Genomic DNA, 17591 nt, shown 5'->3' on the forward strand with positions numbered 1-17591 from the left:
AGATAACACATTGACACTCCTGGAAACAAGAACAAAGTCCTGGTTAAGTTCATATGAGGAAGGTTTTCTTTTAAAGTTAATCATTATTTGAATTTCTTCGCCGCCTTCTCTTGTAGAATCTACATTAACATCTGTTTAAAAAGAGACTGGTGTGCTGGGCCCCAATTCTGCATCTGGGTCCGCCCACGTGGAAACCCATTAATTTGTGGCTCCTCATTGGTGCACAGATCTGCCCACAAAGAACCAGATGCTTGGTCTTTGTTTGGCGTCTAGTGGGATCAAAAACGTGCAGCGATTCTTGGTCACATGCATAGTGCAGAAATGACAGCTAACTTTAAAGGAGAGAATTTTTATTTTAGGTGATTTTTGGCAGGGACCTTGAGATTTTTACCTTCTCCTGGGATGTTGAATGGTGGTCAAGTGGGCATACTCCTTGCAATCAGTGAACTATATAGTTGCAAAAGGGAGAGTAGATAGAGATCTTTCCTGTCTAATCACTATTTGCATTATGAAGAAGGTTACGGGTTTGGCTGGTCACGTGCTTAACTTATGTATTTGACAGAAATGAGCTAGTGCTGTTGGTTGCAACACCTGGGTTGAAACAGTTTTTGGTCCAGAGGCAAATGCATTTGGGGAAGTGAGTTGTGTTGTTAACAGCATCTGAGTGGGAAGAAAATATGGTCAAACAAGAAGTCAGGTTGTTTTTAATTAATTGTGCTGGGTATGGAGAAGGAGTTGGTTACAGAGAGGAATGCAGCTGTAACTATGCAACTATTACTGTTTGGCACAACGTAATGATCGAGTAAGGTTAGGTAAGGGGTATAATGGAGTATTCCTATCAGATCCTGGGTTTCAACTCCACTGATGATCAGAAAAGGAATTGTTGTATTTGAGATGTCAGACTTGTTTAGAACCCTCCAATAGGTCATTTCTATTGAATACAGAAAAGATGTTTTTGAATATAATTGAATACCATCTTTATGGTTAACTGTCCTTAGATATTGGAAACAAAATTCCTAACTATAATTTATATATATTTCTTTCGATGGACATTCTTTAAAAGTAGTTATTAAAAAAATATATTGGAGGAATTGCAGCTAAATCCATTTGTAACTTGGGTAGCCTCACAATATTTATATTAATGCACAGGAAGATTGAGAAATATATTCGTAACCATAACACTCTGGAATATTAAAATGCTTAAATATCCATTCACTGGACCTGATGGTTATCTTCTTTTCTTTTGAACTGTAGGAATACTATGTAAATCAATACTCTAAATAGTTGCCAGGTAACTCTTTGACTAGTGTTGGACAGTAACTGTGTGGTGATTCTCTTGTCTGTTAGAACCCCTGGAATGATTGCATCAAAACAAGTTGTCATAGGCATAGTGGAATACACAGTTTGCACCCAGCTCCAGTGAGTGAGATTTTTTGTAATGCTTTTGCAATACATATACATAGACCATCTACATAACTGTTACCCAAAGCACCCCTGTATTCACACCGTGCATACTGTTGTAATATTTGTACAACATATGCGTTGTGAGGTATCATTTGAAAACAACTAATTTACTGGTCAATAATATCATGGTGAAATATATGTAGCAACGTATGCAAAATTATGTTCCCCCCCTTGTATGATGACCTTAGCACATGTTCAAAACCAGACAGCCCTGCCTAGGCAAAAGTTGTTAACTTGTCTATTCTAAACAAAGGAATGTGTGTTTACCCCCAGTTTACATATAAGTGGTAAAAAGGATCATCAAGAGAGCCGGGAAGGCAATAGCAGGGAACAAACCAATTCACATTCCAGCAAACACAACCACGGGGGAAAAAAGGGACCATTGCACCACCTTCACCATCAGACTCCATGTTGCCTTCCTCACTGCTTGAATAAATGTTGCTTTGAGGGGTAACCTTGAGAATAATCTATTTCAAAGGTTTGCTGGACTATAAAAGAAAGGAGCAGAAAACCCAAAGTTATCTCTTTCTCTCAAGAAGACAAAGGCACCAGCACCTCTGGAAGGGCTCCTGACTGAGGAGAGTGCCAGTCACCATCTTGCTGGAAGACTGTGGGTGAGAGAGAGGCCAGCTTGAACAAAGTCTTGAATCAGAACTGGATAGATTAAAATTTTAAACTTTTAGATATGGTTTTTTACTATTATTTGCTGGTAATAATTTCTAACTTTCTTCTACTTGAACTCACTTTAAAGTTGTTTCTTCTTTTGTTAATAAAATTGTTTTACTGTTAATCTAAATCAACAGTACTGTATTTGTACAAGAGTGAATGTTAACTCCAGTTAATGTGGCAAACTGGTGTATGTTGTCTCCTTAAAGGAGGAAATGGATGATCTTATTCTTCTGTACGTTGCAGGAGAGGGCTGGTCATATCAGAGCACAGAGGTCTGGGGAAGTTCAGAACTAGAGTGTGTTGGGGTCATCTTGTTGCTTATAACTAAAGGTGGTGGAATCCAGTGTGGGGCTGATATGGTGTGGTGGTGGTAGGTGCTAGACTAGGGCTGCAGTTCTACACAGATATTCAGGGTAGGATGGTTGTGAGTGGCCCAGATTGGGAGCTACAATAACAAAGCATTGTGAGGCACCAGGATTACAGGGCAGGTGGTGACACAAACCATCACTATTCCGAATTGCACCCCAGAATGTGACAATAACTTGGTGCTTTTTCTTCCAAAGAACACATCTTACCATTGTTGTGAAACAGCAGCAGCTTTCCTTAATTTTTCAGCTGTCCGTTTTGGAGTCTTGTCATTAAAATAGTAAAACAAACAAAATTATTAGCAAGTACGCAACATCCTGAGATGAATAATTTGTGAGTTAGAGATGGAATGACTCTCAGAATGTCAATGATATATGTATGTTTTGGAGGTGATGTATAGGATCCAGTAGGAGGTAATCTCCTGTTTCATGGACTGTGTTGTGGATGGGTGCACAGTTAATGTGTTGAAGAATATATAACTATTAAAAACCAAAAATGATAAAGGGAAAGGACACTGTGTAAAGAGGAGACATTGGTTGCCCAAATTAAAATATAATGGGTCTCGTTAAAGCAAAATGCTGAGGTCATTTGGCATTTTGCTGGAGTAAGGGCTGAAAGAGGCATGATAACTTTAAAACAAAACTTCTTCAAAATATTTTAATGCTTTCCCATTAGGGGTCATTGCATTCAGACTAATTAAGGAGACGAAGTTTAATGCGCTAGCCTTTAGTCAAGTAGGGTGTTTGTGTTACCAGTGTGGTGTTACATGCAGAAGGTACGGGTTCTACTCTCCCTAATTAGCAGGACCAAGGCTTTTTATGAAAGCAGTGTTTGTTTTTTGTGCCTCTTCTCAAGCTGCTGCCAGGGAACTTTGGCAGGGGTTTCAGAATCTGTCTTGGAACAGAGAAGACACTTCTAATTTGCTATTAGAAGTAGCACAACAGCCGCCACTGAATGGAACAATGTGAACTGAGCTGATGCAGTTCTTAATGGAAGATGACCCCTATGCAGATTGCCACTTCTGAGCCAAGAACAGAAGCACACACTGAGGGGACTGCATTGTGATGGAAACATAGGATGACCAGCAGTGGGCCCAGCACTTTCTCATGAAGACACATTCGTGGAGCTTTGTGGGGACCTTGCTCTGGTACTTGCCTCGCCAAGCAATCGGATGAGAGAACAAGTAAAGGTTCAAAAGTGTGTTGCCACTTACAAGATGGGGGACACTATCCTGGGAAGCACTGACTCTGGAAAAGATTTGGGGGTCATGGTTGATACTCAGCTGAACATGAGCTCCCAGTGTGATGCAGTGGCCAAAAGAAAGGAAACTCCTAGGGAAACTGGCAACCCCAGAGTGCTATATAGATCTGTTTTGTGATCAGTTTTGGATTAGGAAATCTACAATTAGTGCTGTAGTTATGGAGGTTTGCAAGGCAACTAATGCTGTACTGGCCCCCATTCAAATAATGGTGGGGTTTGAATAGAGGGGCTTCCCAAACTGGGTAGGTGCAATTGATGGGATACACGTACCATTTCAAGCAAGCCAGTATATTAACAGGAAAGGGTATTACTTCATCGTTCTGCAGGCCCTTGTGGACCACATGACTATTGATGGACACCTTCGCTGCATGCACTGACCAGGTGTGCATGATGCCAGGATGTTCCGTAAGTCTGGCCTGTTTTAACATGGCTAAGCTGCCATGTCATCTTGCTACCAGCACAGTCATCAAGGGTTGTCTATGCCAACATGATTTTAGGCAACGCGGCATATCCGTTGCTGCCCTGGTGCTTACAGCCTTACCCTGATGTGTGCCAGTACTACAAGAGGCACTTCAGCAACATGCTGAGCAAGTGCAGAATAGTGGTTGAATGTGGCTTTGGCTGACTATTGGCGAGAACTCTCTAGAACACACCCACACTAGCATCAACTTTCTGTACACCGCAGTCTGCTTCAGCAATGGAACTCTATAGATAAGTGTCTACCAGTAACCATGCCAAACACACCAAGAGATCTGTTAACTACAGCCGGGCATTCAGATACCATAGAATATGCTCAGAGAAGAAAGTCCGGGATACACACCTTAACACACTTAAAGTCATGTTCACCAAATGAAGACATTCCACCAGAGAACTAGGTCATGTCATGGAATGGACTGCTCAAATACCCCGAGAGAGCCTACCTCAATATGGGGCGAGGGAGTCTTCAAACTACATGTCCTTAGTTGTCACCTACCACACCACAGTGGAACCCATGCAGGCGATCATTAAAAGGTTACAGGAATTGGTCCAATAAAAGATACTGCCAGCTCACCTTCTCTCTCTAAAGGCATGATGGTGCTGCTGACTGACTAGTTTGGACTGTAGCATCTTTAATGCTATATATATGTTTAGAGCGTGTTGTATGCCTCACAATATACTTGAGCATGAGGGAAAATACTTTTGAATGGACAGGGTTGCTGACAATTGCGAATTGAGGTGTATTTAGAGAGAACCAACAAATGAGTGCCACAGGATCTGCTGTACCAAAGGCCATAAGGGATATCATTTGTGATTGCATATTCAAGCTGCATGGAGAGAACACAGGCTGACTAATGAGGTTGCATAGCACATTTGAATTGTTGTATGGTGCATTGAGGCTTTTGCCTTGTATTCAGATTTAATGTTTATGCATACTGTGACAAAGTTCCTCCTCTACCTTGGTGGATCCTGTGCTTATTTGGCAGATTTGCTCACCTCAGTGATCTTCCCGACAGTCTGGGTCAGCTTCTCCTGTGTCGGATCAGGAGTTGGGAGGTTTGGGGGGAACCCTGGTCTGCCCTCTATTCCGTGTTCCATCCCAGGACCCTGTGGATTGCAGCTGTCTATAGTGCCTCCTGTAACAGCTGCATGACAGCTACAACTCCCTGGGCTCCTTCCCCATGGCCCCCTCCAAACACCTTCTTTATCCTCACCACAGGGCCTTCCTCCTGGTGTCTGTTAAAGCTTGTACTCCTTAGTCCTCCAGCAGCACACCCTCTCGCTCTCCGCTCCTTGTGCCTCTTGCTCCCAGCTTCTCACACGCACTTCCTCTCCTCTGGCTCCCCCCCTCCCTGACTGGAGTGAGCTCCTTTTTAAACCCAGGTGCCCTGATTAGCCTGCCTTGTTTGGCTGCAGGTGTTCTAATCAGCCTGTCTCCCTTAATTGGTTCTAGCAGGTTCCTGATTACTCTAATGCAGCCCCTGCTCTGATCACTCAGGGAACAGAAAACTACTCACCCGGTGACCAGTATATTTGCCCTCTTCCAGACTCCTGTACCCCACTGGCCTGGGTCTGTCACAATATATTAAAGAATACAGATCAATGTATAAATCATTAGTGTTGTATCTGGGTTCTTTCTGGTGCTCTGGAGCAGATAGAGAGTGACAAAGATTGCGTGTGTTTGAGTAAAATGGACCAAAATCAGAATAGTAATAAACCAGCTGCTGCAGTACTGGTTTGGTCTCTTACCATGCAGGTGTTTGGGATGTTAGGTTATGAAAATTTACATTTTAGTTGAGATGTGGCCACAAAGTTCCTAACTTTTTTATATTAAAGCATTTTCATTAAATAAGCTGCTGCATTCATCAGCTGTAAGTTCTGGTTAGATTTTTGTCTCTGCTTGTCCACCATTTTGAACAGTGTGATTTGGGAATTGAGAATGTGGTAGGGGAGAGAGGGAATTGGGAGGTGAGCATAATTGTGTTACATCCTTCCTCAATTGAAGCCAAAGCTAGAATTATAGGCTAAGAAACCACTCTATTATTTCATAGAATTCTTTATAATAAAAAAGATAAGCAGCCTCCATCTTACTGACCTGAGATGCTAAGTCCTCCCCTGCTTTTTAAGTTTGGGAAACCACCACCACTTAGTGGTCTTCCTGGGATACATGAAGGAACATGTCCTGTGATTCAGAGCTTCTGGGTTCTGAGTCTTCACCCATCCCAACTCTACAGATGATTCTGTGGTGAAATGGGCCTTCATGCTCACATGGGTGGTTGGAATATGGTCCAATTCTTTGTAAAGCAGGTAGATGTAGGGATATCACTGATTTCTTCTTCTTATCCCTGGCCTTCCAGTTGCTCAGTTTGAGTCAGCCCCTTTTTTTTTGTTGCCCTGCTGTCTTGTCTACTTGATCCCATGTTCTTCTCACAGCTTCTTCGATATACCTTTGTTTGATATTCCTCTTTGTACTGTTCAAGTCATGGGTTTTACTCACTTCAGCTCAAAGCTGCATCAAGATTCTGGTGTGTTCATATGGCCAGGTGGCTGCATGCTGATGTGCAACCTTATCGGGGCCATTGTACTGTTATTTGAAACATGGGATGGGGAATCCTGGAGCAACAGCAATCGATTGGATCATGGACACTGAGCAGAGGGATATGAACGTGGACAGGCACAGGCAGATCGCAAGGTAGTACACAGGAATGGATGCCCAGTGGGATTATATGAAGGGATTGGAGGACTAGGATACCTCGGTTTATTGTGGATGCCGATGGCTGCACCTATTAACTGCATTAACCCTGTACCAACACATAACTACCTCGTCTGCCTTACAGTTCAGAACACGGTGGGTGCCTTGCCATGTGGTACTGATAGCAGTGTGGATGTGTGAATGTATACAGCATTTGGGGGGAAAAGGGGAGTGAGCATGAGGTTAGCATGCAGTGAAGACAAGGCCAGTGTATTAAGTAGGCAATTTTGGCTACAAGTTGTTTTGATCTCTTAGCACTGTTTGGAGAGAACATGAGAGCATTGTTTCTTGGAACAGGGCATAGGTGCCAGGCATGAGGTTTCTGCAAGAGACAACTCCCTGTTTGACATGTTGTTAAACATCCCTGCTTCTGAAAGCCAGGCTTTGTGTAAATGTTGTAAATAAAACAATTGTACATAGATCTTTTTTGACCAGCAAATTTTGTCCTGGTATATCTAACTGTCAAGGTTGGAATTTAAAAAAAAAAACACCCTGAAATAGTTACACCAGTGCAAACTCTACTGTGGCTCAGTTATGTGGTACAGCATATTCCCCTATCCGTATGTACAGCTTATTCTTCTTGTATGGGAATAACTATACAATATTAAACACCATTATACTGCTATAACTGCATCTATACTAGAAGGCTTGTACTGCTTTTGCTAAAACATACAGGTTTGTAGTGCAGACAATGCCTAAAAAAAATCTGATTGACACCAATTTCAGTTCCAAATGAAACACTCACTTGTCAGGCCTTGAAAATCTGCTACCGTTTGGCATGGAACCACATTACTCCTTATCTTAGTAAACTTGTTGAAATAGTTCATACTTTGAAAATTATGAAACTTTAAAATTAAGCTTGATTTTTATAATCTTATTGAGTTTAATTGTTTTACACTTAGGGTGACCAGATGTCCTGATTTTGGGGTCTTTTTCTTATATAGGCTCCTATTACCCCCCACCCCCATCCCGATTTTTCACACTTGCTGTCTGGTCACCCTATTTACACCGGAGTATTTTACTGTGGGAATAATTTTCTCCAAATAGTTAAACCTGTAGTGGAATGTTATTTTCTGGTTTGCCAAATAAATCCACATTAGACAGCACTATAAAATGTTTGCTTCCAAGATACCAATAAGTTGTTGATAATGATAGTTGTGGGTATTTCATCACGACAAAAGTCTGTGTTCTTAAAAAGTAAAATTGGATCAGATTGATAATTGGCATAGTAGAGCACAAGAGGGCAGTGTTGACCTCTTAAAATCTGGTATTATGACTCACTGGGACAAATGTATCAAAGTTTTCTTAGAATGTCTGTTATATGACTCATAGCTATACAGGAATATCAGCTGCTCTGGATGAATTCGGAATTCCTTTGTTTTTTGCAGGTTTACCATATTCATTCCGACAGTTATGAGACACAAAACCAGCACTATGGAAGAAGCTTAACAAAAGAAACAATAAAAGATGGTAAGTGAATTAAAGTGTATGTGGATGGATGTGCACGTGCACATAGTACTGAGTGAATAGGAAATTTCAGACTCTAAATATTTTCTATTTTCTTGTGGACCCTTGTGCACTAGATAACCTGCTGGATCTGCAATAGGCTCGGGTGGCATTTGAATTAATCAGTGACAGTCCAAGTAAACTTAGGTATTTGGCCTAAATAGCTCTGCAGATTACTATAAATGTCTCAGAACATGTGTTTCTTGTAAATAAGGAGGTAATTTGTGGTAGAATACAAGTAAATTGTTCTGTGCCAAGATGACTTATTAGAATAAATTCACAGGAGTGTTAAATACACAACATCAGATAAAAATTTACCTTTGAAAGATCATATAACAGAGCATGCATTATGCCCTTTTATGATAAGGCTGCTGTAAATGTATGTTTACTTACATCAGTTTTCCTCAATTTAAGCCTATCCTTACCTTCTGAATATGCATCTTAAAATGAACCTGACCAACTTCCTAAATAACTGCAACAGAATGACTGGTGCAGTGGCCTTTGTATGTTTCAGAATAAAATTATTTCTCTCTAAAACCAGCCTGTTTAAAGCTGGGCCAGGTCTGTACACAACAAGGGTTTCTACCATATGGCTGTTTGATCTTCGTGACGTTTATTTCAAACCAATTCCTAATTGACACGTCCATTTAACAAAAATTCCTCCACGTCTGCACTAATTTGTCACCTTGTTGACTGTTTTAGTAAAGAAACAAAGGACTAATTGAGCATGGAGACCAGAGCGCTTGCTGCTCCTGGGAGCGTTGGTCTCCCCACGAAAAGATTGATGCAAATTGATAGTGTGACATGGTTGACAACTTATTTGGTTGGTGTCCTTGGTGCACTTGTTCTGTGAATAAATTTGTCAATTTTCAATATTCTCAGTTTTATACTTATAATGAATGCTATATATACTGCTAGATATTCAATATAGTTCTAATTTATTTGAATTTTAAGTGTGTATAGAAAGGAACATATTGTATGCATCTTGATTTTGAGCCACTGAAATCAGAACAGATTTGGACCCAAAAATTTACCACTGTAATAGAAGGAAAAAAATCCTTTTTAATGTTGATTTTTAAAAGCAATACATATACTATAACATTACTTATCCTGAAAGTTTGTTTCCTTTTTTCAGGAATGTCTAGGTTTTTTCATAATGGGTACTGCTTGAGAAAAGATGCTGTTGCTGCCAGTATTCAAAAGATTGAAAAAATCTTGCAGTGGTTTGAGAGCCAGGAGCAGCTTAACTTCTATGCAAGTTCGTTACTGTTTGTTTATGAAGGTTCCTGTCAGCTGACAGCCACAAGGTTGAGTGATGGCACTTTAGCAGAGAAGAGAATAGTGCCTAAAGGATTGTTACAAGATGGAGACTTACTGGAGTATAATAATAATATTCATGTAATAAATTCTACAGAGAATGGAAAAATAGAGGCTTCTGTAGGTAAAAGCTTGCCTAAAATTTATGCATTTCACAAAAAGGCATATTCAAAGAGGCACCACAGTCAGATCTCACTAAAAGCTGAAAACCTGGAGCAAGACAATGTATGGAAAAGCAGCACTTGCATTTCCCAAGAACATCTAAATGGAAATGTTATACCCCAACTGGAAAAGGTTTTCTGCCATATGCCCAAAGAGATGAAGGAAAATGCAGATGTAGAAGTCAGAATGATAGATTTTGCTCATGTGTTTCCTAGTAACACAAAGGACAAGGGCTACATTTATGGTCTGAAGAATTTAATTACTGTACTTCAAAATATTTTGGATAACTAAATTTTTTGTTATGGATTTTAGTGGGGGCCAGTGATAATGAAAAGCAACAACATAAAAGAACTTCTGCTCTTGTAATGATGTATAACTGGGTTTGTATTGTTCTACATTTTATTTGTCTTTGTACTTTTGGTAGAAGGGTTTAACTTTTTATACTCTTACTCAGGAAAATTAATTGGTAGTTGATTAGTAAAGTATGAAAGGATAAAATTTTTAGAAAGTTCAAGAAGTGATGATAGTGGATATATGAATTAATGTAATGAAACATGCTTTGCCCAAATCAAAGGAAAAGTGCTATCTCAGAATTAATTGTTGAGGTAGCTCCCCATAACTGCTTTTGGTTAGATGATGTCTGTCCACCTAGCCTTGACACTGAGCCTTATCTAAATTAACAGGTTGTTGGAAGATAGGCAGAAAACTAGAAAGCCTAGGCTGATGTCCTCATTATTGCTCTCCGTGATTACTACATTGTTAAAACTGGAGTAACCCTACTTTGAGAGAGATCTTATTTACATGCTGAATTCTAATTTAGCAACCAGCATATCAAGTGGTGCTTCTTAAAGAAATGGCATGATATTGCTGCATTCTAAAAACTGGTAGGAGCTTCCCCTTTCTCATGGGTAGCCCTTAATGTAAGTTCATAGTCGACAGGCTGCAATGTAATTAATGTGTAAGTGCTATTGAAATGCTGGACTAAAGAATCATAAATGAAAATAACTTTAATTGCATATTTGTGTGGTAAGTCTTTATTTAAGTTTTAAAAGGAAAAAGAAAAATCTAGAAATCCCGTCTTGTATTTGATGTAAAATTTCTAAGCCTGTTCAGTTTGTCTTCAAAACATACTTTTACTTACATTTTATCCGTGGAATATCTGCCATTTTGATTAAATGGAGAACTTCCATCAGATTCCTTTCTTCTAAAAATGACATTATAGCAAAAAAGCAAAACAAAATATGGCATTTTAAAAAGGAACATTTATTGCATATTGTCTCTGCTTGTTGGTTTTATTTATTTATTTTATTAAATGTTCAGAGTTCCACTGTAGGGTAGTGCCTAACAGAAGCCGTGAGTGCTACATGCAGAGGAGCCCCTGTAACTGAAAGACCAAATTTAACCCATGTGTAATCTGGCACGGTTTCATTCACTTTGCTGGAGTTGTACCTTACTTACACCAGGGCTAAATTTGATCCTTATTACTGACATACAAGCAAGCTATGTAATTTGAAAGCAAATCTGTTTTTGTGTACAGACAAAATAAAGAGTCATATGCATTAGTTTTGTAATGGAATGTCCCAAGTATATTTTGCGTGCCCCTTTAGGTGCCGTTTATGCTGCTGTCCTAATTTGCATACATAGTCAGCCTTATGAGATGCTTAGAATGTTTTAGTACATGCTGTGAAAGGTGCTTTATGCTGAAGATAAACCCAAAATAAAATGGCTAGAATGAACTCTGCTCTTGGAATTACATATTTATTAATTCTGAACATGGATTTAATGTGGCCTTGCTTCTCAATATAGTGTTATGCACTGTGCACTGATTCGTACAACTCCCTTTGCAAATTTTGTTAGAAACAATTTTGTATTTTGGAAAGAGATAATTGCCTTTTGAATCTAACTAGTTTTTATATCAGGCTGTCTCAGCATTTAGATGCTGAGATACTTATTTAATTAGAAGCAAAATAAAAGTACAATATAATAGGTTGTAAACTAAATTGATAATACCTTAGTGTTAAAACAAGCAATTTGCAAGGCAAGGTGTATTCAAATCATGGAAAAATAATTGCTCCAAAGTAGGAACATAGTCATTTTAATGGAAATTTTATGCAAAATGTAGTGAAGGCTAAAGGAAAATAATAAAAGATATTTTATGTTTTGGTGGCATTTCCTTTACAAGCTTAAATTTAGACTCTCTGATGCTCACCAGAAGTTAGGAGTATTGATTTGCATCATGTTCCTGGGAAAGTTTCATTTTGTTGCAGTTGTGCTCTTGTTTCTGTATGTTGCTGTTTTGTTCTATCCTACAAGTAGTTAACACTATTCTAGCCTGTTTATGGCAATTAGAATAGTTTAGCTTGTTAATGACAATTTTCCCAAGTATATTCAAAATGCTTTATAGAAAAAGCAGTAGAAAACCCACTTTATAACTGCATTTGAGTTCTCACCTGTAATTCATCTCTGTTGCATATTACTACATTTGTGCGAGGGAAATCAAGCTTTTGATTCCATAGAGCCTGTTGCTGGAAACTGATCTGTCTTCTCCCAGTCAGAAATGTGTGTGCACTCCTGTCTGTACTATAATATATATGTCTTAAGTATTTGAATGCCCTTTTAGTGTTGCTTATGGCAGGCAATGCACCTGGAATGTTGTTAAATGTCAGATTATTTTGAATAAAATAATCTAAATAGTTATATCCTTTTTTAACAGAAATTACAGATATATTTTCTATTAATTAATTAAAACTGCAACTCAGAAGATAGAACTAGTATTTTTAACCTGAAATTAGATATAGCTGAATGCTTGTTGTGGAAGTGCTTCAACATAGTATCTCCTGTGAGTTTAAGCCTGCAAAATTACTACAATCAGACTATATTTTTGCACATTTTAGGTTAATATATTAGTGTGTTGTACAGTTCAAATAAACATTTTCAGTTTTAGTTGGAAATGTAGTTAGATCACTGAAACTAGTACCTTGACTTTCATTGGTAAACCGATTACAAAAATCAACAGTAAACAAAAGGAAGGCACACTGACCAGTATGCATGTGTTTTAGCATTGATTCTTTTGGGCCTAATTTTTCATATGGTCTTTGTCCCCTCTTTACAATCCCCATATTATACATGTATGAAATGTACAATATAGAGAACAGTTACTCAATAGTCTTCACTTAAATATTAGTGAGACTTATGGGTATTTCTGCTAAATAAAAACAAATAATAACTGACTGAAGTAATACCTGATCACTATTATCTATTGATTAAATCTGACTAAATGAGTGTTTTGATTTAAGCAATAAGCATGAAAGACATTCGATCTAACAGAATAATCAGTTGTCAAAAGGGAAAATTCATGAAAATGTGGCTTTAAATGTATTTTTGTTAATATAGTCTAAAGACTTTCTAGCTATGTAATTGTTGGACTTGTGTACAGGTTTACCTAATAGGAATTTACATTGTATACATTTTTATAACAAAGCATATACATTCTTGATATTTTTGCATATTGGAATTTGTTGCATAGATTCAAATGAAGTTGGAAATTATGCCATTATGAATTGTTGAATAATTTATTCAACTAGTTTCACAAGTTAAAACTATAAAATCTTCACTATGAACAGTGTTTAACGTGGAGCTTGTAATATTCTCAAACTGTTAATTTTTTCCCTAGTGTGCAGTTGGGCTTTATTTTTGCTTCTACATAACACTACATTTCTGTGTGGGGTTTATAAACTGTTGAGTAGGAAATATGACTTGATTTGGATTAACAGAGTTATCAAGTTATTGGCATAAATCAATATGCCTAAGGTGCCAATCATGCATTTACTGTGTACAGAGAATTCCTGTAGACTTCAGTGGGAGTTCTGGATAAGAAAGTACGCAAGATCAGGCCCTTAGTCCATGACAACAGAAAAGAATGAACTACATAAGGATGTGAGCATTTGTTACCTGCAACCTAAAAACTTTTGAACACCATTGAAACTATTTTACATTCTGTTTAAACTGGAAGTAATATGAAGTCTAGGAAGAGGAAGAAAGGGTAGAACCACTAACATGTCTGGTAGGGGCTAACAATTTTAGGTTTACTGGGTTTTTTAAGACTTGGACTACTTTAACAGCCTTCTATATAAACATGTCCACATCTGCTATTTAAACTATTATTTGCTTATTTAATTGTGTTTACTTTTTGGCAATAATCTTCCCTGCTGAGTGCCTTCAGCTCCTGCTTTGATACCTTTAGTGACCTCACATATGTAGCATTTAAAGCATCATAATGGAATGCTTTAAAGAGGATTTTGATGTTGTCATTAATTTTTTTTTTTAAGTCCCATACCTATATAACCTACTGGAGAACATTGCCCAAATGCTTTAAATAATATGGAAAGTGCAATTGTACATTAACATTTGTCACCATCAAAAAAGTAATGTAATCTGGTTGGAAACTAGTTATCTTAGGTTTTATGAAACTAGCTGTGTCTGTGTTTAAAAGAGAATCTTTCAAAGCATGATGCATGAAAACAAGACTTGTTTTAATGTAATCAATATTCAGTGCCAGGCTTGGGGTGGTTAAATTAGTACAGCTGAAAGCAGTAAAGGATCATCGTATAAAATGAGTGGGACATCTGCTTAATTCTGCAATGCAAGTAACTATTACAGATACTGTCCAAAGACTTTAAGCTTTCATGTATCTCATTCCTGTGGTACTTGCTCATGCTGTCCATTGAATTACAAACATATTGTAGTAAAAGTCTTACTGTGAAGTTCATTCCAGTTACATATCCACAGGCTAAATACTGCACATTTACCATTGTACATAAATTGTTAATTGAAGCACCAGTGAACATTACAACTTCCAAATTGCAAATGTTTGTCATAATTGACACAGTAAAATAAAAAAAATCCATTTTAGGAAAAGTGAATTTCAGGAAATATCTTGCCATAATTTTATTTCATAAAGATGGGCCCCACATATTTGGAGTTAATTCTTGTTGGAAATCATTTTGATTATATGAAATCCAACAGAAATAAGGAGATTATGCAGAAGAGTGATAACCAGGAACAAATGTACTTTTAAAACACCTTGTTTTAAATTGTATAAACATTGGGACTTGATACTAATCTGTTTAATGAGATATTAATAAATCTGCTATGAAGTATCGCTTTCCAAGTGTGATGTATATTGCACCTGAATATAAGTGAAACTAGAGTGAACAAAGGCACTTTATTACTCTGGGATCTGTACTGGAAGTTATTTGAAAGCATGTGAAAGTGCACCTAAAGCTGTGTTATTAACTGGTGACTTTAAAAACTACAGTGCTAAATTTATTGTACTTGATGAATGTACCTAGTCTGGTTTCAGTTTCTTTGGTTCAAATGTCTAAATTATATCACTCTATCTCCTTTAATTTGTATATGTTTGACTGTGGTTCATACTTTGTTTTTTGCCATTATTGGACTGCCGGGGGTATTGTGGATGTATAACCTGTCCATTATTTTATAGACCAATAGAATATGCTATATACCAACTTTTTGTAATTTAATTGAGTGATATTTAGGTAATTCTAATAGCTGTATATTTCGCAAACTATTAAAATGTTCAGCAAGTGATTTTGTATGTGTAATTGCTTCCTTTATTAATATGGACTGTTGCCAACAAACAAAAATCTATGTATCTATATTCTTAACCCCACTCTTTGCACTGTTTTATCTCCCAGTTCAATCTCATTCTGTTCACCGTTATATACCAGATAATATCAACAAGCAGGAGGTCAGATATTCCCTTGGATTTAGCACCACTGCTGGGAAAGTTGTTTCTCTCTCAATGGGGCATCCACTCCTGGTAAAGCCTGCCTGTCAGCACAAGGGGGGCTCCTCTGCTGAAACTGGGCTTTTTCTGCAGAAGTCTGTTTCTCTACTGGATAGAATGCTGTACTACAGAGGAGCTACAGTTGTCTGCTTCCATCCATTAGCGTTGCACTCAGTTGCTGCTACTATCCGCTGAGAGCCTCTTCCCTGTAGAAGAGCTTTTTTCTGCTTTCCTGCTAAGAAGCAGCTTTCTGAGGGACAAGACAAAGGAAACCTCCAGGCTGGGGAAGAGCAGAAAGCCAGGCTTCTAACAAGTTCTTGACCTTTCAGGCCTAAATCTAATGATATTTGCAAAGTATCAATTTCCTTACTGGTCTTGTGTTTCAGAAGACTTGCCCCTGAAGAGCTATGTATTCAGTAGACCTCAAGAACGCTTGTCTCTGTGTCACAGTTCTCCCCTGCCACCACCAGTTCCCAATATTTGCAATTGCAGGTAAACATTTAAAATAGATAGCCATGCTTTTAACCTTTCCTAGACTTTGAGGTCATTTATCAAGCTAATGAACAGTTGTTAATAAAGTTGAGAAGGGTATCCAGGTTTACCATTATCTGTCTGACTGGCTAATCTTTGTTTGAAAGAAACAGCCTTCCACCCGCTACAGATGGCTGAGCCTTCCAGATATCATAAGTTCACTGCAGAAAAGCTATTCTGCCGTAGGAAATTGTTTGAGATGTTATTTCTCAGCCATTTTGGAAACAGTTTGCCTTTTTGAAGTTACAGAAGGTATGATGCCCTGTTCTTTCTCACACTTCCTACTTTATAACAGTCATCTATAACATATGGAGTCCTATTTCTAATAGGTGAAGCTTTGGAAGTCTATCCTGGAACATGAGTACAGGGCAGCAGTTTATCCAGTAGATGGAGACAGGACTTCCTGTAATAAGGAAAAATTTTAACAAAATGGCTTTGGCAGAAGTGCTTCCTTACGGAAAGACATGAAACTAATTACAGGTAAGATTAAATTTTAAGTACTGTAGAGACTTATAATACTTAGGAAACTTAATTTGAAGGTTAGATGCAAAATTGCAACCTTTTGTATGCAAAAGATGTAGGAATCCGAAGTCACACATGCTCTGTCTCTATGGCAGGCAATTCTAGAGACCCTGTCACAGTATATTAGAAATCAAAAGCATCCTGCACCCAATGGAGTCCAAAACTATAATTTCTTTTTCTGTGCATCTGTTCATTTGGGGTTTCAAATTTGGTGTGTGATGATTGAAGTTGGCTTTTATGGTGTGGATAAGAGTCTCAGTGGCAGTCAGGACAATCAAATACATTAACATTTAATTAATAATAAACATTATTTGAATTGGGTTAAATTTGTGTGCCACACATTTCCCCCTCATCTCTATATTGAGCTTTGATATTTAACATTTTAAAATGTTTGTTCTCCTAGACCAACTGTTTCAAAAATCATTTTGCATACTTTTCGATCATGTAGGCAGAGTGCATCTAAGGTAAACGGCTGAGTTTTCAGATCACTATCCTCTTATGTGTATTTCACAGTCAAAACTTCACTACAGCCATGGCCATCTTTTAATTTCATTGAAATCTCAAAAGTGAGGAAAATTGACATCAATTATACAGCACCTTTCAATGCAGCAAGTGCCTATTACTTTAAGGATAATGAAAAGAGCCATCTATCTTCCAACACACATGAGGTATTGGAGCGAAGCAAGTACTCCAAAACTAAAGTTACAGTAATTCGTGCATGCAGTAGTGGTGTAGCCATGTGGGTCCCAGGATAGT

At 38.0% G+C, this 17591-nt stretch overlaps 1 protein-coding gene across 2 annotated transcripts in view; it reads left to right on the plus strand.

Annotated features, from left to right (window-relative positions):
• Window positions 1-15583, plus strand: part of IPMK (inositol polyphosphate multikinase) — a 77970-nt gene extending 62387 nt beyond the window's left edge. For both annotated transcript variants that reach the window (XM_050959550.1, XM_050959551.1), the window contains exons 5-6: window positions 8377-8458; window positions 9630-15583. In XM_050959550.1, coding sequence (XP_050815507.1) covers window positions 8377-8458; window positions 9630-10264 — 717 coding nt within the window. In that variant the 3' untranslated portion in view covers window positions 10265-15583. The remainder of the gene's footprint in view (window positions 1-8376; window positions 8459-9629) is intronic.
• The last annotated feature ends 2008 nt before the right edge of the window (window positions 15584-17591 follow it).

This window comes from Gopherus flavomarginatus, chromosome 6 (genome assembly GCF_025201925.1).
Source record: "Gopherus flavomarginatus isolate rGopFla2 chromosome 6, rGopFla2.mat.asm, whole genome shotgun sequence".
Taxonomy (NCBI): domain Eukaryota; kingdom Metazoa; phylum Chordata; order Testudines; family Testudinidae; genus Gopherus; species Gopherus flavomarginatus.